Source organism: Nerophis ophidion, linkage group LG20 (assembly GCF_033978795.1).
Source record: "Nerophis ophidion isolate RoL-2023_Sa linkage group LG20, RoL_Noph_v1.0, whole genome shotgun sequence".
In the NCBI taxonomy this organism is placed as follows: domain Eukaryota; kingdom Metazoa; phylum Chordata; class Actinopteri; order Syngnathiformes; family Syngnathidae; genus Nerophis; species Nerophis ophidion.
Window position 1 is genome coordinate 34,477,359 of NC_084630.1, and position 26,222 is coordinate 34,503,580.

Genomic DNA, 26,222 nt, shown 5'->3' on the forward strand with positions numbered 1-26,222 from the left:
GTTTTTTCGGGACATTTTTCCCATTCAAAATGAATTGGCCATTTTTCAAACTTCCACCATTTCCACATTTTTCGACCGATTCAAACCTTTCCACTTTCAATATATTCCACCATCCTTGAAATTTAAACTAACCTTTTTACAAGTTCAAAATAATTTCTGGATTTTTCAGAATTCCTGGTTTTCCAAAGCCCTATTTCCACCCTTTTTTCTTGCGACTACTCCTTCCACATTTTTTAACGCATTTAAACCATTTCTACTGCAAACTGTTCAGCCTATTCAGGTATTGTGGGATTTCCCTTGAAAAATTCCCCAAAATACCCAAATTTCCCAGAATTCCTGGTTTTTCGGGACATTTTTCCCATTCAAAATGAACTCGCCATTTTTCAAACTTCCACCATTTCCACATTTTTCAACCGATTCAACAAATTCCACCATCCTGGAAATTCAAACTACCCTTTTACCAAGTTCAAAAAAATGTCAGGATTTTATAGAATTCCTGGTTTTCAAAAGCCCTATTTCCACCCTTTTTTCTGGCAACTACTACTTCCACATTTTTTTAATGCATTTAAACCATTCCTACTTCAAACTGTTCAGCCGATTTAGGTATTGTGGGACTTCCATTGACAAATTCCCCAAAATTCCCAAATTTCCCGGAATTCCAGGTTTTCCGGGACATTTTTCCCATTCAAAATGAGCTGGCCATTTTTCAAACTTCCACCATTTCCACATTTTTCAACCGATTCAAACCTTTCCACTCTCAATATATTCCACCATCCTGGAAATTTCAACTAACCTTTTTACAAGTTCAAAAGAATTTCTGGATTTTCCAGAATTCCTGGTTTTTCAAAGCCCTATTTCCACCCTTTTGTCTTGCGACTACTCCTTCCACATTTTTAAACCATTCCTACTTCAAACTGTTCAGCCTATTCAGGTATAGCGGGCTTTCCCTTGAAAAATTCCTAAAAATACCCAAATTTCCCAGAATTCCAGGTTTCCCGGGACATTTTTCCCATTCAAAATGAACTGGCCATTTTTCAAACTTCCACCATTTCCACATTTTTCAACCGATTCAAACCTTTCCACTTTCAATATATTCCACCATCCTGGAAATTTAAAGACCCTTTTTACAAGTTCCAATTTTTTTTTAGGATTTTCCAGAATTCCTGGTTTCCCAAAGCCCTATTTCCACCCTTTTTTCTGGCGACTACTCCTTCCACATTTTTTCAACGCATTTCAACTGTTCCACCGTCAAATAATTCCTCTTAATTAGAACTGGAAAAGTCCCCGGTTTTCCCGAAATTCAATTCAACATGTTACTACTTCAACATTTCTCAACCGATTTGAAAAATTCCAACACCAGCCAGTTCAACTCATTCAGACCATTCAAAGTTTTCCCCCAAAATTCCCGCTTTTCACGAAATGTTCCACATTTTTGGAGATTCCCATTGAAATCAATGGGACATTCTTCAAAGTTCTACAACTCCCACATTTTTCATCTGATTCAAACAGATCCAACTTCAAAATATTCAGCCTGTTTGGAAATTGTGAGCTCTACTTCAACAGTTCTAAAAATAAAAATAAAAACATTCCAGGATTTCAGTTCAACTTCAGCATTGGAGCATTCACATGCAATTCCTTCAAGAATTGCCTCATCTGGTTTAGCAAGTATATTTATTATTTCTGGCCACTATTAACATTACACACAGTTTGAACAGTAACACTGTGTTTGAAATTTTTTTTTTTTGGCGTACCACTAGATGGAGCCCACCTACCACTATGTACCACCGTTTGGGATCTCATTTTTTCAGGCCACACCCCCGTAGTCATGCCAATTGTGTCTTCCCACTCTGAAATCAACATTTGGAGTTTAAAGGGTTATTAAAAAAAAACACAAAAGCACAAAATATTGTGCATTTTAGGACTTTGTGCAATGATTGATCGTACAAAATCACCCAAAAAATTCTAAATTTAACAAACAATACTCAACGCGAATAAATGTCATAAGTCCGAAGTTACCTTTTGATCACAATCTCCAAAGACTGTAGTTTCGCCCTTTTTGTCGTCTTTCAGGCCAAGTGTCATCTTTTCTCGCTGGAATGTTACGTGAAGGAGTTGCTGATGGTCATCAAGGAGGAGGAGGTGGACGACATGTACGCCGACTGCATCTTCGCGTTCAATGAAACGCTAGAATCTCCACCTGTGAGTCCATGTTGCTCAACACCTCCGTGACCCGTTCATGCGTTCATCGGATGCGACGAGGAGGAGTTTTGGTGACCCTTTTTTGTGCTTGTTGAGTTTCAGGTCAGCTGTCCGCCGTGTGAGGCGCACTCCCTGGGCGACATTAGCACATTTCTCAGCAGACTAATGACCCTCCTGCAAGCCATCGCTTCTCAAAAGCAATGAAGTGATGATTTTTTTGGGTTTATGTACAGCACACAGTCAGGTGCCTTTGAAATACGACCAAATCAAGATGTCAGACTTTTAACTTTCATTTAAGAGGCTTTTTCAATATTTTTTGGGACATAAAATACTGCTGGGAAATATGACAATTGCATTTGTATTGGACTTTTTTTCTGTAGAATTACGATTTTCTTCTCCTTTTCGTGATATTCCAACTTTATCCGAACAACATTCTGACTATCCATCCATCTTCTTCCGCTTTTGACATGATTTCCAACATAATCCTCATCAAGTTGTCAATTTTCTTTTTTGAAAGTACAATTTTATTCTTTTAAAATTGTAAACGTTTTTTCGTAGCATTACTATTTTATTCTCGTAACATTATCATTTTTTTCCTCGAAATATTGAGTTTTACTCTTAATTTTTTTTTCTTTTAATTGTAAAATTGTTACTTTTTTCCCATTATATCAGGTTTATTTGTAAGAAAATCCGACATTTTGTCTGGTAAGATACAATATATATATATTTTTTAATCACATATTCCTTGTAAAATTCTTTCTCTTTTTTTTCTCCCCCAAAAAAATAATAAAACATTTTGCTTAAAAACGACCACTTTATTCTCATGAAATGCAGACAGTTTTCTAAGAAACTGAAATTACTTTTTTCAAATAATTCCAACTTTTTATTTCAATGTTACTACTTATGGTAAAAAAAAAAAAAAAAAAACTTTTTATCATTATATTACAAGTTTTATTTATAAGAAAATAATGTATTTATTCTCATAAAATTGTAAAATTGTTACTTTTTTCCCATTATATCAGGTTTATTTGTAAGAAAATCCGACATTTTGTCTGGTAAGATACAATATATACATATATATATTTTTTAATCACATATTCCTTGTAATATTCTTTCTCTTTTTTTCTCAAAAAAAAAAATAAAACATTTTGCTTAAAAACGACCACTTTATTCTCATGAAATGCAGACAGTTTTCTAAGAAACTGAAATTACTTTTTTCATATAATTCCAACTTTTTATTTCAATGTTACTACTTATGGTAAAAAAAAAAAAAAAAAAAAAAAACTTTTTATCATTATATTACAAGTTTTATTTATAAGAAAATAATTTATTTATTCTCATAAAATTGTAAAATTGTTACTTTTTCCCCATTATATCAGGTTTATTTGTAAGAAAATCCGACATTTTGTCTGGTAAGATACAATATATATATATTTTTTTTTTAATCACATATTCCTTGTAATATTCTTTCTCTTTTTTTCTCAAAAAAAAACAAAAAACATTTTGCTTAAAAACGACCACTTTATTCTCATTGAAATGCAGACAGTTTTCTAAGAAACTGAAATTACTTTTTTCATATAATTCCAACTTTTTATTTCAATGTTACTACTTATGGTAAAAAACAAAAAACAAAAAACTTTTTATCATTATATTACAAGTTTTATTTATAAGAAAATAATTTATTTATTCTCATAAAATTGTTCTTGTACAACTATTACTTCTTTACATAAATTCCGTCTTAATCCTCATTAAAATTAAAATTTTCCTCTTGGAACTTAGTTTATTCTTGTAAAATTGCAACAGTATTCTCGTAGTATTCCAATTTTTTTCCCTACGCAATATCAACTTTTTTTCTCGAGTAAAATTGACAATCCTATTCTTGTAATGTTACAACTTTTTTGGTTCGATGTTCCCACTAATAGTAAAATTGTTACTTTTTTCTTTCCGGGTTTTTCAAAGGAAATTCGACATTTTGGCTTATAAACTACAATTTTTTTCTTTTAAAATCACGTTTTCGTTGCAATAGTCTGGCTTTTTTTCCAAGTTTTTATTTGTATTTAATTTTTTGCTTTATAGATGGCTTCACGGTGACAGAGGGGTTAGTGCGTCTGCCTCACAATACGAAGGTCCTCCAGTCCTGGGTTCAAATCCAGGCTCGGGATCTTTCTGTGTGGAGTTTGCATGTTCTCCCCGTGAATGCGTGGGTTCCCTCCGGGTACTCCGGCTTCCTCCCACTTCCAAAGACATGCACCTGGGGATAGGTTGATTGGCAACACTAAATTGGCCCTAGTGTGTGAATGTTGTCTGTCTATCTGTGTTGTCTCTGTGATGAGGTGGCGACTTGTCCAGGGTGTACGCCGCCTTCCGCCCGATTGTAGCTGAGATAGGCGCCAGCGCCCCCCGCGACCCCGAAAGGGAATAAGCGGTAGAAAATGGATGGATGGATGGATGGATGCTTTATAGATCACAACTTTGTCCTCACAAAATGCAGACTTTTTAGAAACTAAAATGACTTTCTCGTAAAGTTTGAGGTTTTTTCTTTCCATCTTACCACTAATGGTAAAAAACAACTTTTTCTCAAAATATTACAAGTATTATTTCTAAGAAAATAATTAATTTGCAATTTCATTCTTTTAAAATGATTCTTGTACAATGATTACTCCTTTACATAAATTCCGACTTTATATTCATCAAAATGTACAATTTCTTTTTGGAACTTAGTTTAATCTTGTAAAATTGCAACAGTATTCTCGTAGTATTCCAATTTTTTTTCCTCCCCAATATCGACTTTTTTCTCTCGTAAAATTGACAATCTTATTCTTGTAATGTTACAACTGTTTTGGTTCAATGTTCCCACTAATAGTAAAATTGTTACTTTTTTATTGTAATATTCCGGGGTTTTCAAAGGAAATCCGACATTTTGACTCATAAACTAAAATTGTATTCTTTTAAAATCACTTTCGTTGTAATACTCTGGCTTTTTTTTTTTAGTTTTTGCTTATAGATCACGACTTTTTTCTCACGAAATGCAGACTTCATAGAAACTAAAAGGACTTTCCCGTAAAATTTTAACTTTTTTCTTTCAATGTTACTACTCTTGGTAAAAATACAACTTTTTTCTCGTTATATTACAAGTTTTTTTTTTTAATTCCGACCATTTGTCATCGTGAATTTAACTTAATTTTTGTTATCTTTTCCTCCAAAAAGTTTGACTTTTTGCTCGTAATAGTTGACTTTATTCTATTGACGTGCAGAATATATTCTTTGAAGTTAAAATTTTATTTTATTCTCATATGATCACACTTGTTTTCTGTAAAATTGGGACTTTTTAAATCGTAAATGGCAACTCTATTTTCCTAAAATTACTACTTAATTCTTGTAATATTATGACTTTATTCTGGTAAAATGGTGACTTCTTTATATGATTCATTGTCTAATTTTTGTTCAGCAAAATTTTCCAGGGGCCCCAAAGCATTTTGACTGTAATCGTAAATAAGTCTACATTAGATTTGGTCGTGTTTCAATGACATTTTGGTGGTATATAAAGGAAATATTCTACAAAACCTGTTTCCACATGAGTTGGGAAATGGTGTTAGATGTAAATATAAACAGAATACAATGCTTTGCAAATCCTTTTCAACCCATATTCAGTTGAATATGCTACAAAGACAACATATTTGATGTTCAAACGCATAAACATTTTTTATTTTGCAAATAATCATTAACTTTAGAATTTGATGCCAGCAACACGTGACAAAGAAGTTGGGAAAGGTGGCAATAAATACTGATAAAGTTGAGGAATGCTCATCAAACACTTATTTGGAACATCCCACAGGTGTGCAGGCTAATTGGGAACAGGTGGGTGCCATGATTGGCTATAAAAACAGCTTCTCAAAAAAATGCTCAGTCTTCCACAAGAAAGGATGGGGCGAGGTACACCCCTTTGTCCACAACTGCGTGAGCAAATAGTCAAACAGTTTAAGAACAACGCTTCTCAAAGTGCAATTGCAAGAAAATTAAGGGTTTCAACATCTACGGTCCATAATATCATCAAAAGGTTCAGAGAATCTGGAGAAATCACTCCACGTAAGCGGCATGGCCAGAAACCAACGTTGAATGACCGTGACCTTCGTTCCCTAAGACGACACTGTATCAAAAAACGACATCAATCTCTAAAGGATATCACCACATGGGCTCAGGAACACTTCAGAAAACCACTGTCACTAAATACAGTTGGTCGCTACATCTGTAAGTGCAAGTTAAAGCTCTACTATGCAATGCGAAAGCCATTTATCAACAACATCCAGAAACGTCGCCGGCTTCTCTGGGCCCGAGATCATCTAAGATGGACTGATGCAAAGTGGAAAAGTGTTCTGTGGTCTGACGAGTCCTCATTTCAAAATGTTTTTGGAAATATTCGACATCGTGTCATCCGGACCAAAGGGGAAGCGAACCATCCAGACTGTTATCGACGCAAAGTTGAAAAGCCAGCATCTGTGATGGTAAGGGGGTGCATTAGTGCCCAAGGCATGGGTAACTTACACATCTGTGAAGGCACCATTAATGCTGAAAGGTACATACAGGTTTTGGAACGACATGTGCTGCCATCCAAGCGCTGTCTTTTTCATGGACGCCCCTGCTTATTTCAGCAAGACAATGCCAAGCCACATTCAGCACGTGTTACAACAGCGTGGCTTCGTAAAAAAAAGAGTGTGGGTACTTTCCTGGCCCGCCTGCAGTCCAGACCTGTCTCCCATGGAAAATGTGTGGAGCATTATGAAGCGTAAAATACAACAGCGGAGACCCCGGACTGTTGAACGACTGAAGCTCTACATAAAACAAGAATGGGAAAGAATTCCACTTTCAAAGCTTCAACAACTAGCTTCCTCAGTTCCCAAACATTTATCTAGTGTTGTTATAAGAAAAGGTGATGTAACAAAGTGGTGAACATGCCCTTTCCCAACTACTTTGGCACGTGTTGCAGCCATGAAATTCTAAGTTAATTATTGTTTGCAAAAAAAAATCAAGTTTATGAGTTTGAACATCAAATATCTTGTCTTTGTAGCATATTCAACTGAATATGGGTTCAAAATGATTTGCAAACCATTGTATTCCGTTTATATTTACATCTAACACAATTTCCCAACTCATATGGAAACGGGGTTTGTAAATAATCCTTCACCGAACATGTAAATATTTGTAAATATCGGTTTTGTGTACAATACACCGTAGCCCACTGTTTGTGAAATGTAAGTATTGTATGAAATAAACAGGCAGAAGATGTAGCACTAAGTATCAATAGCAAAACTTTGATTGCTCAACACTAAAGAATTGAAGAGTCGCCACAAATATGCTGAATGAAGAGTGTTCTGTTTTTTTATTAAAGCGTGTTCATTAAAAACACTTCGGGATCCCTGTTGTATGTGATTCAACCGACATTTTCCACTTTCACCAAGCATTAAAAGCATTTTGTCAACTTCTGATTGTTCCAAAGTCTTCCTTTGAGATTCAAAGTTCACCATTCCACGACCCCTCCAACCTCGATGCGTGTTTTATGACATGATGAAGGCGTGTACCGGATTTGGAGTACGTCGGGCGCACTGATCTCAGGGGGTACATTTTTTTTCTTCATTCCCTAGGGGGCGCTGCTGAGTGAGCTTTTAGCCAAGGTCACTTCCCAGTCCAGAGTTGTTTTATTTAGCACGTTAAAGAACGTTCTCATGTAAGCAGAGGGAGAAAATATGTCCTGATGTTGCAGAGCACGAGGAGGCATAAAAAGGTTTTGATACCTGTTTTTTATACTCGTTAAATACAAACAGTACCCAGTATACCAGCTGGTTGTTTTGCAATATTGCCACTTTTACTTAAAAAAATTAATGTTTTCAAAATCAGAAATTTCATTTTCAGTTCAAACACTGATGACATGAGTTCCTGGCGAGAAGACAAAAGCTGTCTTTGATCCTACAAAGAAGAAGGCTTGTAAAATTCCACTGTGTAGGATAGGAAGCAACATGAAGGTGTTCTGTTTCTTTGAAAGATTTTGTCTTGACCCGAAATCTACAAAGCGGAGAGGAAGCGGGGCCTGACTCCCCTCCAGGCACCTCTTCTTCGAACTGTTCTACGACCTTTTCTTTGAACTGTTTTTAATCAAAGGCGATGGCTGTTTACAACCCCCCCTCCCTTAGAAACAGCTGTTGCCATGTAATCAGGCAAAGTCCAAATAAAAGAGGAGGCGTACAATCTTTCGTCTGAGCGTGGTGAGACACAGTACAAGGGTATAGGTGTGCCCGCTCTTCCTCACTGAGCCTAATGTAATTCTGTCTCTGTTTGATTCCTTGCTTCTAGTCTTGTTTAATAGATGTCATCAGTGTTTGAACCTGACATTTAGTTACTATGGTAATCTAAGTCAGAGCAGCTCAGACGAGGCACCAAGCAGTGTGGGCGGGGAGCGTTTCCAGAGGGACCAGCCTGAAATGCAGGTGTCAGGGGTAGATTTTCACAACAAAGTTCCAAAGCTTAGTGATTTATCAGATGCATCAGATTGATTGATTGTAAAATATGTCAATCGAGAGGGGTTGCGACATTCATATTTTGTCAATATTCAGTGTTTTATTGATCATAGAACAATTTAAAATTCCATTCCGGTTTTTTTAAGGCGGTCTGTCATAAAGTTTTTAGCATTCAATCAGACATTATTGTGAGGTTTTGTGTTTGAGTTCCTAAAAAATAGACATACCGGGCCCCCAGGCACCTTTTTTCTTCTCTAAATTCGGCCCCTGAGTCAAAATAATTGCCCAGGCCTGGTTTAAAGTTATATCTAACAATTGTGACAACGGCTTTTTACTGTCAACTTAGTTATGTTTTTTTAAAATGATTTCTGAGGCTGAAAAACCCTGCTGTAGTGGACAAACCACAGTAACCTCGGCTATGTATGTGTGTGTATGTGTATATGTGTGTAAATGTGTACATGTACACATATATATATGTGTGTGTACGTATATGTATATATGTGTGTGTATATATACATTATGTATATATGTGTGTGTATATATATATATATATATATACATATACATATTATGTATATATATATACATATACACATATATATGTGTGTGTGTATATGTATATATATGTGTGTACATGTGTATACATATGTGTATATGTATATGTGTGTATATATACATTATGTATATATGTGTGTGTATATATACATATACACATATATGTGTATATGTATATATATATATATATACATATATACATGTGTGTGTGTACATGTATATATATATATATGTGTACATGTATACATATATGTGTGTACATGTGTATATACATGTGTATATACATGTGTATATGTATATATGTGTGTGTATATACATTATGTATATATGTGTGTGTGTATATATATATATATATATACATATATATATATATACACCCAAACACCTTCTATACAATATAAGTTAGAAAATAAAAAATAAACAAAAATAGTATTGTTGATATATGATCACAAATGAGTCTATTTTAAATACCGGTAATAATATGCATTAAAAATGAAAAGACTATTTTATTGCATAAAATGATACATTTGCAACATTGTATTCAGTGTGTATAAAAATAAATATGCCTATTTGTTGTACAGTATTAAGGTAATGAGGTGTTAGCTGCACTTATGAACAAGGTGTTCGTCTGCTCGGTACCTTCAGCCTCCTCCTGACTATGCTTGCGGTGCCGTAACCGTGGCGACAGGCACAACAAACTACAAGGTCTTCCTTGGCGCGGGACTTGTTTACCCTCACGTGTCGACTTTGCCGTAGGAACCCTCGGGCGGCCGGTAGCACTTGGGGAAGGCCATCAGCTGCAAGATATTGAAGGCGTACTTCCTGCAACCAATGTTCTTTTCCACGTTCTCCATGCGGCACCCTTCTCTGACAAGGACGGAGAATCGAAACAAGTCAATGAAAGTAGTCGCATTTTGAAAGAAAACCCAGAAATGAAATTGAACAAAAAAATGACAAACTACATTAAATGAGTTACAAGTAAGATAACATATTTATCATGAATTAAATAAGGTGGACCCCGACTTAAACAAGTTGAAAAACTTATTGGGGTGTTGCCATTTAGTGGTCAATTGTATGGAATATGTACTGTACTGTGCAATCTAATAATACAAGTTTAATCAATTCAATCAAAAAAAGCATTGAAATATTTTGTATGACTAATAAAATACATACAAATAAAGCAAAACTAAACTATTGATAAAGTAAGACTCACAAAAAAAACATAACACGTTTCTATAAATAAAATTATATCCATAAAACATCAGTTTAAAACCTATAATTAAAGTAGAACAAAAATGAAACAAGCTACATTGAACTAATTACAAATAAAGTAATGTTTAATAATTTTTAATGAATAAAAAAATACATATTTTAAGGCAAAACTAAACTATTGATAAAGTAACACTAACTAAAAAAATCGTAAAACAGTTCTATAAATTAAATTATATACATAAAACAATAGTTTAAAAACCTACAATTTAAGTAGAAAAACAATAAAACAAGCTACATTGAACTAATTACAAATAAAATGATAAAATATTGTTGAAAGATTTTTAATGAATTAAAAAATTCATACAAATAAAGCAAAACTAAACTATTGATAGAGACTCACAAAAAATCATAATACGTTTCTATAAATAAAATTATATACATGAAACAGTTTAATAACCTATAATTAAAGTAGAACAAATATGAAACAAGCTACATTGAACTAATTACAAATAGAATTATAAAATATTGTTGAAACATTTTTAATGAATAAAAAATACAAATAAAGCTAAACTAAACTATTGATAATGTAAGACTCACTAAAAAAAACATAATATGTTTCTATAAATACAATTATATACATAACACATTAGTTTAAAAACCTATAATTAAAGTACAACAAATATGAAACAAGCTACATTGAACTAATTACAAATACAATTATAAAATATTGTTGAAAGATTTTTAATGAATAAAAAAATTCATACAAATAAAGCAAAACTAAACTGTTGATAAAGTAAGACTACATATAAAACATAATATGTTTCTATAAATAAAATTATATACATAAAAAATTAGTTTAAAAACCTATGATTAAAGTAGAACAAAAATGAAACAAGCTACATTGAACTAATTACCAATAAAATTATAAAATATTGTTGAAAGATTTTTAATGAATAAAAAAATTCATACAAATAAAGCAAAACTAAACTGTTGATAAAGTAAGACTACATAAAAAACATAATACGTTTCTATAACTAAAATTATATTAATAAAACATCAGTTTAAAAAACAATAATTAAAGTAGAAAAAAAATGAAACAAGCTACATTGAACTAATTACAAATAAAATGATAAAATATTGTTGAAAGTTTTTTAATGAATAAAAAAATACAAACAAATAAAACAAAACTAAACTATTTATAAAGTAAGACTAACTAAAATATCATAATACATTTTGTATAAATAAAATTATATACATTAAACATTATTTTAAAAACCTATGATTAAAGTAGAACAAAAATGAAACAAGCTACATTGAACTAATTACAAATAAAATTATAAAATATTGTTGAAAGATTTCTAATGAATAAAAAATACATACAAATAAAGCAAAACTAAACTATTGATAAAGTAAGACTCACTAAAAAAAGCTTCTCACGTTTCTATAAATACAATTATATACATAAAACATCAGTTTAAAAACCTATAATTAAAGCAGAACAAATATGAAACAAGCTACATTGAACTAATTAAAAATAAAATAAAATATTGTTGAAAGATTTTTAGTGAATAAAAAAATACATACAAATAAAGCAAAACTAAACTATTGATAAAGTAACACTCACTAAAATATCATAATACATTTCTATAAATAAAATCATATACATAAAACAGTTTAAAAACCTATGATTAAAGTAGAACAAATATGAAACAAGCTACAATGAACTAATTACAAATAAAATAAAAAAAAATTTAGGAATAAAAAATACATACAACTAATAAAGTAAATGGTAAAATGGGTTAGACTTATAAAGCGCTTTTCTACCTTCAAGGTACTAAAAACGCTTTGACACTATTTCCACATTCACACACTGATGGCGGGATCTAACCACCACCCATCAGGAGCAACGGTGAAGTGTCTCGATCAAGAACACAACGGACGTTGTTGTAGAAGGTGGAGACCGAACCGGGAACCCTCAGGTTTCTCCATACACAGTGTGGAGCCGCTCCCCTAAGCTAATAACAATCACCTTCATTAATGTAAATAAACTGCATTCATTTGTATCTTAAGTATCGTTATCAAGTATCGTTATCACTGGAGGACGAGGCTAAACATGTTAGAGAGCTAGGCAGGATCAGGCTAAGAAAGCCGCTAAGCTGATTAAAAAAACACCAACAAATATGTGATTAGTCAAAGTTTCAGGAGCGTAGTTGGAAGCAGGAAGTAAGCCGTAATTAACAGGAAATGAATAAGTATATTAATTAGAGATTAGAGAGGATAATATCAAAACAACTGTTGATGTGTCAGCATTGTCACAGTCAGTGCATGGATCCATCCGATACCAAGGGTAGTATCATACGAAAGTGATTAGGTTGATATTTTCATTTTCTCCCAAAAACATTTATTGTTAATGTTTACAAATTCTTTTAATAATTCCTTGGACACAAGATGCCTTTGAGTGCAAAAACCAAATGACTTAAACGAGTATCAGATAGTAGTCAGTACTGGTGTTTAGTTATTGTGTACTTGGTATTCTGCAAATAATTGCCTGTAATGATAGAGAATAAGAAACCACTTTTAATATTGTTTTGATATCCTTAAACTGTCAATTGCACTCTGCATCGGTATTGGTATTGATCGTGTCGGAATAAACATAATAGAAATTATGAAAACACTTCCATAGTAATTGAGTGTGAATTTGAATGAACTGAACACTCTTTATTTAATCATTATAATTAATTATTTAAGCATAATAAGACTGGAGAGATATGATATGAAAAATAATGTTAATTAATTTTAAAATTTATATTTTCATCCGCTTTTGAAGAGTAATTCAAACTTAAATTTTTCCATTTTCTTTTTAAAACTTTAAGAAGCCACAGAATCATGTTGCGTGCGAAGCTCATTCAGATAAAATACTTTATTCGAAAACAAAAACAAAGTCCACGTTTGCCGGGTGGAGGTGAGATAAGACTGGAGTCCCAGGCAAGAAATAGCAGAGTTTTATGACGATGATTTGAAAGGACAACCTCACTAATGACAGTTAATGTTTCCCCGCTGCAACCTGCCGCCTGATACAATTATTGAGGCATCCGATGGTAAAAAAAATATTGTGCAATAAATAAAAATATTGACCTGTCAAAAGCCTTTGATACGTTTGGCCTACCTCTGCATGCTGTAAAGAGATTTTCTAAGGACCTGTCCGATAGAAATTCATGCATAGTTTGCTGGGACCTCGTTTTTCATCCCTATTTTTAAAGGGTGTACCTCATGGTTCCACATGGGGTCCGTTGTTGTTTTCCAGAATAATTGTATCTAAGTTATCGCAGAACTTTGTGTTTCACTGAGTTCCCGGCAGACAAAAGCTCTCTTTGATCTTACCAATCAAAAGGCTTGTAAAACTCCCACTGTGTAGGATGGGAAGCGACATAAAGGTGTCAGTTTCTTTGATGTATTGTAATCCGCAGGAAGATTTTGTCTTGACCCAAGATCTACGAAGCGGAGAGGAAGCAGGACCTGACCCCCCCACCCCCCTCCAGGCGCCTTTTCTTTGAACTGTTTTGTAACCGAGGGCGATGGCTGTTTACGGCCCCTTTTCCTTTAGAAACAGCTGTTGCCATGTACTCAAGGAAAGTCCAAATAAAAACGGAGGTGTCAGGCTTGCCCCTGACAGTTTGTCTATGTTTTAGTTTTTTCCTCTGCATTTGTCTGTTTCCTGTGTTTAGTATTTCCTGTATTTTAGTTCCTGTCAAGTGCTCTTAATTTGTCAGCTTCCTGTCTTATTCCTTGAGTGCTGTGTTCCTCCTCAGTGTGTTAAGTATTTCCTGTCCTTAGTTCCTGTCTAGTGCTCTTATTTTGTCAGCTTCCTGTCTTGTTCCCTGAGTGCTGTGTTCCCCCTCAGCTGCGGCTGATTGGCATCTGGCCACACCTGTTGCCAATCAGCCGGCTCCTATTTGTACCTCCTTTGTCTTGTGTCAGTTGCTGGATCATTGTATTGTCATTTGTATTGTCGTTGCCTCATGTCACTCTTGTGTCTTTGCTACCTGTCCTGTCTGGCATCATTTCAGCTATTACCTGTCGTGCTACATCTTTTCCTGGTCGTCTTAGCGGTAAGCTGTTTTTGTTAGCCATTAGCTGTTTCCAGTTTTTCTGTTTTCTGCTAGATACCTGTCCGCTTCCACGCTAGGCCTGTTGTTTTTTATCCGCCCACGTGCGCGCTTTTGGTTTGAACCCTTTGTTTGGTTTTATCTTAGAATTTATATTAAAATCATGTTTGCTCACTTCATGCCTGCCTCCATCTCTGCATCTTGGGGTTTGACACAAATATCCGTGACAGGAGGTGTACAATCTTTCGTCAGAGCGTGGTGGGACACTCTACAAGAGTACAGCCCAGACGTTTCTCCTCAATTGAGCTAAATTATATTCTGTCTCTGTTTAATTCCTTGCTTCTTTGTCTGTTTAATAGATGTCATCAGTGTTTGAACCTGACATAAATAATCTGTGGGATAATGTGTTGGATGCTGTGTTCCATTTTTGTTCATCCCCCGCTGTAGCGCGAACCTTTGAGCACCTGCAGTCGGCTTTTGATGTTGTTCAGTACCAACTGACTCAGCTGAGACTAGTGCTAAATGCGGAGAAATCTCAGGTGATGTTATTCTTAAATGGCAAAGGACTGCCATGGACATTCCAAAACTATCAATGTCAAACTTGAAATGGTCACGACAAAAGTACTTGGAGATTGTTATTGATTGTTTTTTAAACCACAAATAGAATTTTTTGGGGGTGAGGGGGATTTGGTCAGTTCTTTTGGCAGTAACTAGCAGATATTTGCATATTTACTGGCTAAACTCCAGTCAAATCCACTTACTGTATTTTTTGTACATGACTAGCATGCTAAAATGTGTCATGTTGTTTAATACCAACTGACTCAGCTGAGACTAGTACTAAATGCGGGAGAAATCTCAGGTGATGTTATTCTTAAATGGCGAACGACTGCCACCGAACATTCCAAAGCTATCAATTGCTCATAAGGTCGAACTTGAAATGGTCACAACTTAAGTACTTGGAGATTGTTATTGATGAGAACGTGTTTTTTAAACCACACAGAAAATCTTGTAGCCAAATTTGAAAAAAACATTTTTTGGGGGGGGGGGGGATTTTGTCAGTCCTTTGGCAGTAATTAGCAAATATTAACATATTTACTGGCTAAACTCCAGTCAAATCCACTTACTGCACTTTTTGCACATGACTACCATGCTAAAAATTGTGGGTAACAAAAATTATTCTTTAATTTGCCTTAATTTCATATTTTTCCGTCAGTTTGATGCAATTGTTATTTTAACCATAAAAAAATATATAAATATATATATATATATATATATATATGTATATAATTTTATCTGATTTATGTTATATTGTTTTAGATTTTTGTATTTTTTTTAAAATATAGTTTTATTATTATGTAAGTTTATTTGATTAAAAAACTACAGTTAAGAGAAAATATTACTTAACTTCAATGTCTAACTGTATGCAGTTTTCTCAAAGGAATTACATTTCCGTTTCTTGTAAATTTGTATTTTTAGTGAGTTGAACACAAAAATACAACAGTTATTCCAGGTTAACACTGATACACTATTGTCACCGATGTCCCACTGGGTGTGAGTTTTCCTTGCCCTTATGTGGGCCTACCGAGGATGTCGTAGTGGTTTGTGCAGCCCTTTGAGACACTAGTGATTTAGGGCTGTATATGTAAACATTGATTGATTGATTGAATATCAAGTGGTTGATTAGACAATTAAATTTCTAATTTTGTGTAATGTGTCAACAAAAATTGGAATGAAATTACATAAATTCAGCTCGATTAAATTAAATTAAAGTGCACAACATGAACATTTAAGATGTTTAGACCAAAGTGCTGACTACTGCTAAAGCACCTAATAAGACTTGAATCGGAATTAAATCAAAATTAAATCTTGGAACAACAATTTCTGTTAGTAGCAATTAATTTTAATGCGGTTGTAACAATGTTAGTTCAGAGCAGAGGATGAGAAATTGCACTTAATTTGGAAAACCATTTATATTTAATGACAATCTGTCAGTCAACACGACTGAATCCTCAGGGAAAGTGGAATGATTGCTATTCTCTTGGGTCTAAAAATAATCAGCAAAGACAGAAAAGAGAAAGTGAGTAAAGACGTCGCTGATGTCTTTTTTTGTTTGTTTTTATTGATACTTTGCAAGCAGAAAAACAAGACTTAAAATGAGCCAAACGACCAGTAGGTGCGAGCTAACGAGCAGCAGGGCGATGGGGTAAAAGTGACGAGATGTCGGTTTGTTCTCTGTCGCCGCGCCGGCTTCAGGGTCCTCCCAGCGACCGAAGTCTCCATGGGACACCCGACTGAAGATGTTTGAGGGCGGCGGACAGACAGAGAGAGAAAGAGCGAAACAATGCGGTGTTAGTTTATAGAGGAGTTAAAGAGAGGAGCATAGCTGGTAGCAGAAGTCCATGTAGTAGGAGATGGCGGGCACAAACGGTGAATATAGGCATGGAGGGTGAAGGAAAACTGCAATCAGGCACACAAAAGGTGGCCACATTTTATTAGGGAGGGTAAAAAGTCATGCATTGTGATGAAAAGGTGGTCAAAAATGGACATGAAGGTCAGAAAAGTGAGTTTCGGCCCCTAAAGGTGCTCAAAAATAGGCATTAAGACATGAGGAGTGACAGAAAAAGTGGTCAGAATTGGGCGTGAAGGCATGAGCGGTGACAGAAGAGGTGGTCAAAAAGGGGATGAAGGCATGAACGGCGACAGGAAAGTGAAATCGGGCGCCTTCGTTCCCAAAAATGGGCATGAAGGCATGAACGGTGCCAGAAAAGGTGTCAAGAATGAGCATGGAGGCATGAGGGGTGACAGAAAAGTGAAATCACGACCGAAAAGTGGTCAAAAATGGGCATTGAGGCATGAGCGGTGGCAGAAAAGGTGGTTAAAAATGAGCATGGCGGCAATAGCGGTGCCAGAAAAGTGAGATCACGCTCGAAAGGTGGTCAAAAAAGGGCATGAAGGCATGATCGGTGCCAGAAAAGGTGGTCAAAAATGTGCATGGAGGCATGAAGGGTGCCAGGAAAGTGAGATCATGCCCGAAAGGTGGTCAAAAATGGGCGTGAGGGGGTGCCACAAAAGGGGATCAAAACTGGGCATTATGGTATGAGGGGGAACAGAAAAGTGAGATCAGCTCCCCAAAAGGTGGTCAAAATTGGGCATGGAGGCATGAAGGGCGACAGAAAAGGTGGTCAAAAATGGGCAGTAGGGCATTAACGTTGCCAGAAAAGTGAAATCAGGCCCCAAAAAGTGGTAAAAGAAGGGCATGAAGGCATGATCGGTGCCAGAAAAGGTGGTCAGAAATGAGCATGGAGGCATGAAGGGTGACAAAAAAGTGAAATCACGCCCGAAAAGTGGTCAAAAATGGGCATGAAGGCATGAGCGGTGCCAGAAAAGGTGGTCAAAAATGAGCATGGAGGCATGAGGGGGTGACAGAAAAGTGAAATCACGCACGAAAAGTGGTCAATATTGGGCACTGAGGCATGAGCGGTGCCAGAAAAGGTGGTCAAAATTGGGCACTGAGGCATGAGCGGTGCCAGAAAAGGTGGTCAAAATTGGGCATGGAGGCATGAGGGGTGACAGAAAAGTGAGATCATGCCCGAAAGGTGGTCAAAAATGGGCATGAGGGGGTGCCACAAAAGGTGATCAAAACTGGGCATTATGGCATGAGGGGGAACAGAAAAGTGAGATCAGGCCCCAAAAGGTGCTCAAAATTGGGCATGGAGGCATGAAGGGTGCCAGAAAAGGTGGTCAAAAATGGGCAGTAGGGCATTAACGTTGCCAGAAAAGGGAGATCAGGCCCCAAAAAGCGGTAAAAAAAAGGGCATTAAGGCATGATCGGTGCCAGAAAAAGTGGTCAAAAATGAGCATGGAGGCATGAGGGGTGAAAGAAAAGTGAAATCACGCCCTAAAAGTGGTCGAAAATGGCCATTGAGGCATTAGCGGTGGCAGAAAAGTGAGATCAGGCCTCAAAAGGCGGGCAACAATGGCATGACGGCATGAGCGGTGCTAGAAAAGGTGGTCAAAATTGGGCATGGAGGTATGAGGGGGTGCCACAAAAGGTGATCAAAACTGGGCACTATGGCATGAGGGGGAACAGAAAAGTGAGATCAGGCCTCAAAAGGTGACAGAAGAGTGAGATCATGCCCAAAAGGTGGTCAAAATTGGGCATGGAGGCATGAGGGGTAACAGAAGAGTGAGATCATGCCCAAAAGGTGGTCAAAAATGGGCATGAGGGGGTGCCACAAAAGGTGATCAAAACTGGGCATTATGGCCTGAGGGGGAACAGAAAAGTGAGATCAGGCCCCAAAAGGTACTCAAAGAAGGGCATGAATGCATGAACGGTGCCAGAAAAAGTGGTCAAAATTGGGCATGGAGGCATGGGGGATGGGGGGTGACAGAAAAGGTGGTCAAAAATGGGCAATAGGGCATTAACGTTGCCAGAAAAGTGAGATCAGGCCCCCAAAGGTGGTCAAAAAGGGCATTAAGGTTTGAGCTGTGCCAGAAAAGGTGGTCAAAATTGGGCATGGAGGCATAAGGGGGTGACAGAAAAGTGCGATGAGGCCCGAAATGCGATCGAAAAGGGGATGAGGGGTGGCAGAAAAGTGAGATGGGACACCAAAAGGTGGTCAAAGATGGGCAATAAGGTGTGAGGGTTGTGAGGGGGTGTAACAGAAAAGTGCGATCAGGCATGAAAGGTGGTCTAAAATGGGCAGTAAGGTATTAGCGGTGCCAGAAAAGTGAAATTGGGTCAAAAAACGCATGAAGGCATAATGGGTGGCAGAAAAGTGATATCGGGCGGCAGAGGGTTGTCATAAATGAGCATGATGCATGCGGGTGGCAGAAAAGCACGCTAACGTCTTAATGTTAGAATGCTAATATTAGCATGCTAACAACTAGCATTGGATTCCGGGGTGTACGGCTGCAAAACTGTCTAAAAAAACAAGTTAGAATGCTAATGTTAGCATGCTAACAACAAACATTGGTCAAACACCAAGTTATTAGACTCTGAGGTCTACGGCTGCAAAATTGTCTAAAAAAAGGTTATAGCATGCTAACAACTAGCATTAGACTCTTAGGTGTACAGCTGCAAAACTGTCTAAAATAGGTGTTAGAATGCTAATGTTAGCATGCTAACAACTAACATTGGTCAAACACCAAGGTATCAGGGGTCTGCGGCTGCAAAACTGTCTAAAAAAAGGTGATAGCGTGCTAATGTTAGCATGCTAACAACTAGCATTAGACTCTGAGGTGTACAGCTGCAAAAATAGCTAAAAAAGATAGCATGCTAACCATCAGTCTCCCGAGCCTTTCTCGCCCTGTTTAGACAGGTTCCATCAAAATTCAAATAGTCCACAAGGGAAGAATAAAGTTTAACAAAAAAATAAGATTGAATAAATTACTAAAAATGTGATCAAAATTGGCACCAGGTCATAGTGGGTGACCATAAAGGCGGTCAAAAACAGCACAGGAAGGCATGGCGGATGGTAGAAAAGTATTTTTAAAAAGGGACAGGAAGGCATGGGGGATGGTAGAAAAATCGGTTAAAAAAGGGACAAGAAAGCATGGAGGATGGTAGAAAAGGCGGTTAAAAAAGGGACAGGAAGGCATGGAGGAGGGTAGAAAAGGCGGTTAAAAAGGGACAGGAAGGCATGGTTAAAAAAGGGACAGGAAGGCATGGAGGATGGTAGAAAAGCAAATTAAATAGACAGGAAGGCATGGAGGATGATAGAAAAGGTTGTTAAAAAAGGGACAGGAAGGCACGGAGGATGGTAGAAAAGGGGAATAAAAAAGGGACAGGAAGGCATGGAGGATGGTAGAAAAGGGGAATAAAAAAGGGACAGGAAGGCATGGAGGAGGGTAGAAAAGGCGGTTAAAAAAAGGACAGGAAGGCATGGAGGAGGGTAGAAAAGGTGGTTAAAAAAGGGACAGGAAGGCATGGAGGATGGTAGAAAAGGCGGTTAAAAAGGGACAGGAAGGCATGGAGGATGGTAGAAAAGTCAATTAAATAGACAGGAAGGCATGGAAGATGGTAGAGAAGGTGGTTAAAACAGGGACAGGAAGGCATGGAGGATGGTAGAAAAGGTGGTTAAAACAGGGACAGGAAGGCATGGAGGATGGTAGAAAAGGTGGTTGAAAAAGGGACAGGAAGACATGGAGGATGGTAGAAAAGTCAATTAAATGGATAGGAACGCATGGAGGACGGTAGAAAAGGTGGTTCAAAAAGGGACAGGAAGGCATGGAGGATGCTAGAAAGGTCAATTAAATGAACAGGAACGCATGGAGGATGGTAGAAAAGGCGGTTCAAAAAGGGACAGGAAGGCATGGAGGATGGTAGAAAAGGCGGTTCAAAAAGGGACAGGAAGGCATGGAGGATGGTAGAAAAGGCGGTTAAAAAAGGGACAGGAAGGCATGGAGGAGTGTAGAAAAGGCGGTTAAAAAAGGGACAGGAAGGCATGGAGGATGGTAGAAAAGTCAATTAAATAGACAGGAAGGCATTGAGGATGGTAGAAAAGGTGATTAAAAAAAGTATCAGGAAGGCATGGAGGATGGTAGAAAAGTCAATTAAATAGACAGGAAGGCATGGAGGATGGTAGAAAAGGCAGTTAAAAAGGGACAGGAAGGCATGGTTAAAAAAGGGACAGGAAGGCATGGAGGATGGTAGAAAAGTCAATTAAATGGACAGGAAGGCATAGAGGATGGTAGAAAAGGCGGTTAAAAAAGGGACAGGAAGGCATTGAGGATGGTGGAAAAGGTGATTAAAAAGGGACAGGAAGGCATGGAGGATGGTAGAAAAGGCGGTTAAAAAGGGACAGGAAGGCATGGAGGATGGTAGAAAAGTCAATTAAATAGACAGGAAGGCATGGAGGATGGTAGAAAAGGCGGTTAAAAAGGGACAGGAAGGCATGGTTAAAAAAGGGACAGGAAGGCATGGAGGATGGTAGAAAAGTCAATTAAATGGACAGGAAGGCATGGAGGATGGTAGAAAAGGCGGTTAAAAAGGGACAGGAAGGCATGGTTAAAAAAGGGACAGGAAGGCATGGAAGATGGTAGAAAAGTCAATTAAATGGACAGGAAGGCATGGAGGATGGTAGAAAAGGCGGTTAAAAAGGGACAGGAAGGCATGGTTAAAAAAGGGACAGGAAGGCATGGAGGATGGTAGAAAAGTCAATTAAATGGACAGGAAGGCATGGAGGATGGTAGAAAAGGCAGTTAAAAAGGGACAGGAAGGCATGGTTAAAAAAGGGACAGGAAGGCATGGAGGATGGTAGAAAAGTCAATTAAATGGACAGGAAGGCATGGAGGATGGTAGAAAAGGCGGTTAAAAAGGGACAGGAAGGCATGGTTAAAAAAGGGACAGGAAGGCATGGAGGATAGTAGAAAAGTCAATTAAATGGACAGGAAGGCATGGAGGATGGTAGAAAAGGCGGTTAAAAAGGGACAGGAAGGCATGGTTAAAAAAGGGACAGGAAGGCATGGAGGATGGTAGAAAAGGCGGTTAAAAAGGGACAGGAAGGCATGGTTAAAAAAGGGACAGGGAGGCATGGAGGATGGTAGAAAAGTCAATTAAATGGACAGGAAGGCATGGAGGATGGTAGAAAAGGCGGTTAAAAAGGGACAGGAAGGCATGGTTAAAAAAGGGACAGGAAGGCATGGAGGATAGTAGAAAAGTCAATTAAATGGACAGGAAGGCATGGAGGATGGTAGAAAAGGCGGTTAAAAAGGGACAGGAAGGCATGGTTAAAAAAGGGACAGGAAGGCATGGAGGATGGTAGAAAAGTCAATTAAATGGACAGGAAGGCATGGAGGATGGTAGAAAAGGCAGTTAAAAAGGGACAGGAAGGCATGGTTAAAAAAGGGACAGGAAGGCATTGACGATGGTAGAAAAGTCAATTAAATGGAAAGGAAGGCATGGAGGATGGTAGAAAAGGCGGTTAAAAAGGGACAGGAAGGCATGGTTAAAAAAGGGACAGGAAGGCATGGAGGATGGTAGAAAAGTCAATTAAATGGACAGGAAGGCATGGAGGATGGTAGAAAAGGCGGTTAAAAAGGGACAGGAAGGCATGGTTAAAAAAGGGACAGGAAGGCATGGAGGATGGTAGAAAAGTCAATTAAATGGACAGGAAGGCATGGAGGATGGTAGAAAAGGCGGTTAAAAAGGGACAGGAAGGCATGGTTAAAAAAGGGACAGGAAGGCATGGAGGATGGTAGAAAAGTCAATTAAATGGACAGGGAGGCATGGAGGATGGTAGAAAAGGCGGTTAAAAAGGGACAGGAAGGCATGGTTAAAAAAGGGACAGGAAGGCATGGAGGATGGTAGAAAAGTCAATTAAATGGACAGGAAGGCATGGAGGATGGTAGAAAAGTGCGATAGGGACTTGACCTTCCACCCATTTATTTCCGTGTGTGTAAACAAGTGTTGCAGAATGCCAGCAAGCAGCGCCTGAAGAAAGTTTAGGGTGTTTCTTGCCGGCCGTGACTCATGCATGCAACATTTCAGCCTTTTGCACTGACGTCATGAGAGCACGAGCATTGTCATGCAAAAACCTCTCCGCTGTTACGTTCACTGTCGTGTTGGATCGGCAGCAGCCAACCAACCCAGTCAACCTGTCCAGCATGTCAAATCTAGTATTTCTTTGTACAAGTGTTGTCCTCGGCGTAATAGCTTACAGGAAAGCATGAAAAGCCGCAAGCCGCCACAAACGCATTCCATGCAGAAACACGTGAGCCGTGTTCAAACACCTGCTGATTTTTTTTTTTTTTTAAGTCCAAAGGTTGTTTATTGCAAGGATGCCATGGAGACCGAGGCCGCCATGCATGCATGTGTGATGGTGGATGGATAGCAAGTGCCGGTCATTGGGGCGTAGCATTGGATGTTGAAAGGGTCAGTTCAGGTAAATGAACAAGTATGCAGCAGGTTTTACAACATTATTGGTATTTGTGTTGATCTTACTTAAAAAACAAAACATTTTGTACTCGTCACTGATAAGTTTGTACATTGTTAGCATGGACCATGATCTTTCCACCCCCATGCTTCACAGTAGGTGTGGTGTTCTTGGGATGCAACTCAGTATTCTTCTTCCACCACCAGTTGAGTTTATACCAAAATGGATACATGGATGATACAGCAGAGGATTGGTAGAATGTCATGTGGTCAGATGAAACCAAAATATAACTTTTTTCTATAAACTCAACTCGTGTTTGGAGGAAGAAGAATACTGAGTTGCATCCCAAGAACACCACACCTACTGTGAAGCATGGGGGTGGAAACATCATGCTTTGGGGCTGTTTTTCTGCTAAGGGGACAGGACGATTGAGCCGTGTTAAGGAAAGAATGAATGGGGCCATGTATCGTGAGATTTTGAGACAAAACCTCCTTCCATCAGTGAGAGCTTTGAATGGTTGACCAAATAATTATCTTCCACCATAATTTACAAATAAATTCTTTAAAATTCCTACAATGTGAATTCCTGGATTTTTTTTTACATTCTGTCTCTCACAGTTGAAGTGTACCTATGATGAAAATTACAGACCTCTGTCATCATTTTAAGTGGGAGAACTTGCACAATCGCTGGCTGACTAAATACTTTTTTGCCCCACTGTATATATATGTATACATATATATATATATACATATATATATATACATATATATATATATACACATATATATATATATGTATATATATATATATACACATATACACATCTATATATATATATACATATATATATACATATATATATATATATACACACATCTATATATATATACATATATTTATATATATATATATATATATATATATATACACACATCTATATATATATATACATATATATATATATACATATATTTATATATATATATACATATATATATATATATATATATATATATATATATATATATATATATATATATATATATATATATATATATATATATATATATGCACAGTACAGGCCAAAAGTTTGGACACACCTTCTCATATAATGTGTTTTTTTATTTACATTGTAGATTGTCAAATCAAAACTATGAATGAACATAGTTCACAAAAAACAGGTGAAATAACTGAAAACATGTTTTGTATTCTATTTTTTTCAAAATAGCCACCTATCCATTCATCCATCCATCCTTTTTCTACGGCTTGTCGCGGGGGGTCACTGGAGCCTATCTCAGCTGCATTCGGGCGGAAGGCGATGTACACCCTGGACAAGTATCCACCTCATCACAGGGCCAACACAGATAGACAGACAACATTCACACTCACATTCACACACTAGGGACCATTTTTTAGTGTTGCCAATCAACCTATCCCCAGGTGCATGTCTTTGGAGGTGGGAAGAAGCCGGAGTACCCGGAGGGAACCCACGCAGTCATGGGGAGAACATGTGAACTCCACACAGAAAGCTCTTGAGCCCGGGATTGAACCCAGGACAACTCAGGACCTTTGTATTGTGAGGCACATGCACTAACCCCTTTTCCACAGTGCTGCCCTAAAAAAAAAATAAAAATAAAAAATAGCCACCCTATGCTCTGATTACCGCTTTGCACACTCTTGGCATTCTCTCGCTGAGGTTCAACAGGTAGTCACTTGAAATGGTTTTCCCTTCACAGGTGTCCTTGAAGCTCATGGGAAGAATGCCAACAGTGTGCAAAACAGTAATCAGAGAAAAGTTAAAGTTAAGTTAAAGTACCAACGATTGTCACACACACACTAGGTGTGGTGAAATTTGTCCTTTGCATTTGATCCATCCCCTTGTTCACCCCCTGGGAGGTGAGGGGAGCAGTGGGCAGCAGCGGTGGCCACGCCCAGGAATAATATTTGGTGATTTTACCCCCAATTCCAACCCTTGATGCTTACTTAGTGCCGCGCAGAGAGGTAATGGACCCCATTTTTATAGTTTTTGGTATGACTCGGCCAGGGTTTGAACTCACAACCTACCGATCTCAGGGTGGACGCTCTAACCACGAGGCCAGGGGTCGGCAACCCGCGACATGCAGCTCTTTGATCCCTCTGATGTGGCTCAGCTGCTAAATTGCCGACCCCAACGATTATTCTGGGAGGTTTCCGGATTTTAGTGCCTCTCTCAAAAATCATCCAGGAATAACATTCTCCAACTTTCACCTGGAGTACAATACTGAGGGTGTGCAGTGATGGCAATGTCTTTAACCTCCTCGACATGTCGTCACGCCTGCTTTTACATCACACGATCTGCGTGTCGACTGGTCATTTTATGTTCAGCCTCTGTTGACACACGAAAGCGACTGCAAGGCATACTTAGTCAACAGCCATACAGGTTACACTGAGGGTTGTAATATAAACCACTTTAACACTCTTACTAATATGCACCACACTGTGAACCCACATCAAAGAAGAATGACAAATACATTTGGGAGAACATCGGAACTGGGCTTCACGGTGGCAGAGGGGTTAGTGCGTCTGGCTCACAATACAAAGGTCCTGCAGTCCTGGGTTCAAATCCAGGCTCGGGATCTTTCTGTGTGGAGTTTGCATGTTCTACCCATGAATGTGTGGGTTCCCTCCGGGTACTCCAGCTTCCTCCCACTTCCAAAGACATGCACCTGGGGATAGGTTGATTGGCAACAATAAATTGGCCCTAGTGTGTGAATGTTGTCTGTCTA

General features: G+C 37.6%; 1 protein-coding gene across 6 annotated transcripts in view; it reads right to left on the reverse strand.

Moving 5' to 3' along the window:
* Positions 1–9,745: 9,745 nt before the first annotated feature.
* Positions 9,746–26,222, reverse strand: part of inpp4b (inositol polyphosphate-4-phosphatase type II B) — a 469,469-nt gene continuing 452,992 nt past the window's right edge. For 5 of the 6 annotated variants that reach the window (XM_061881076.1, XM_061881074.1, XM_061881075.1 and 2 more), the window contains one exon: positions 16,683–16,872. In XM_061881076.1, the coding sequence (XP_061737060.1) occupies positions 16,698–16,872 (175 nt within the window). In that variant the 3' untranslated portion in view covers positions 16,683–16,697. Of the gene's footprint in view, positions 10,131–16,682; positions 16,873–26,222 lie in introns of those variants that run through there. The other variant, XM_061881071.1, reaches the window with a different exon arrangement.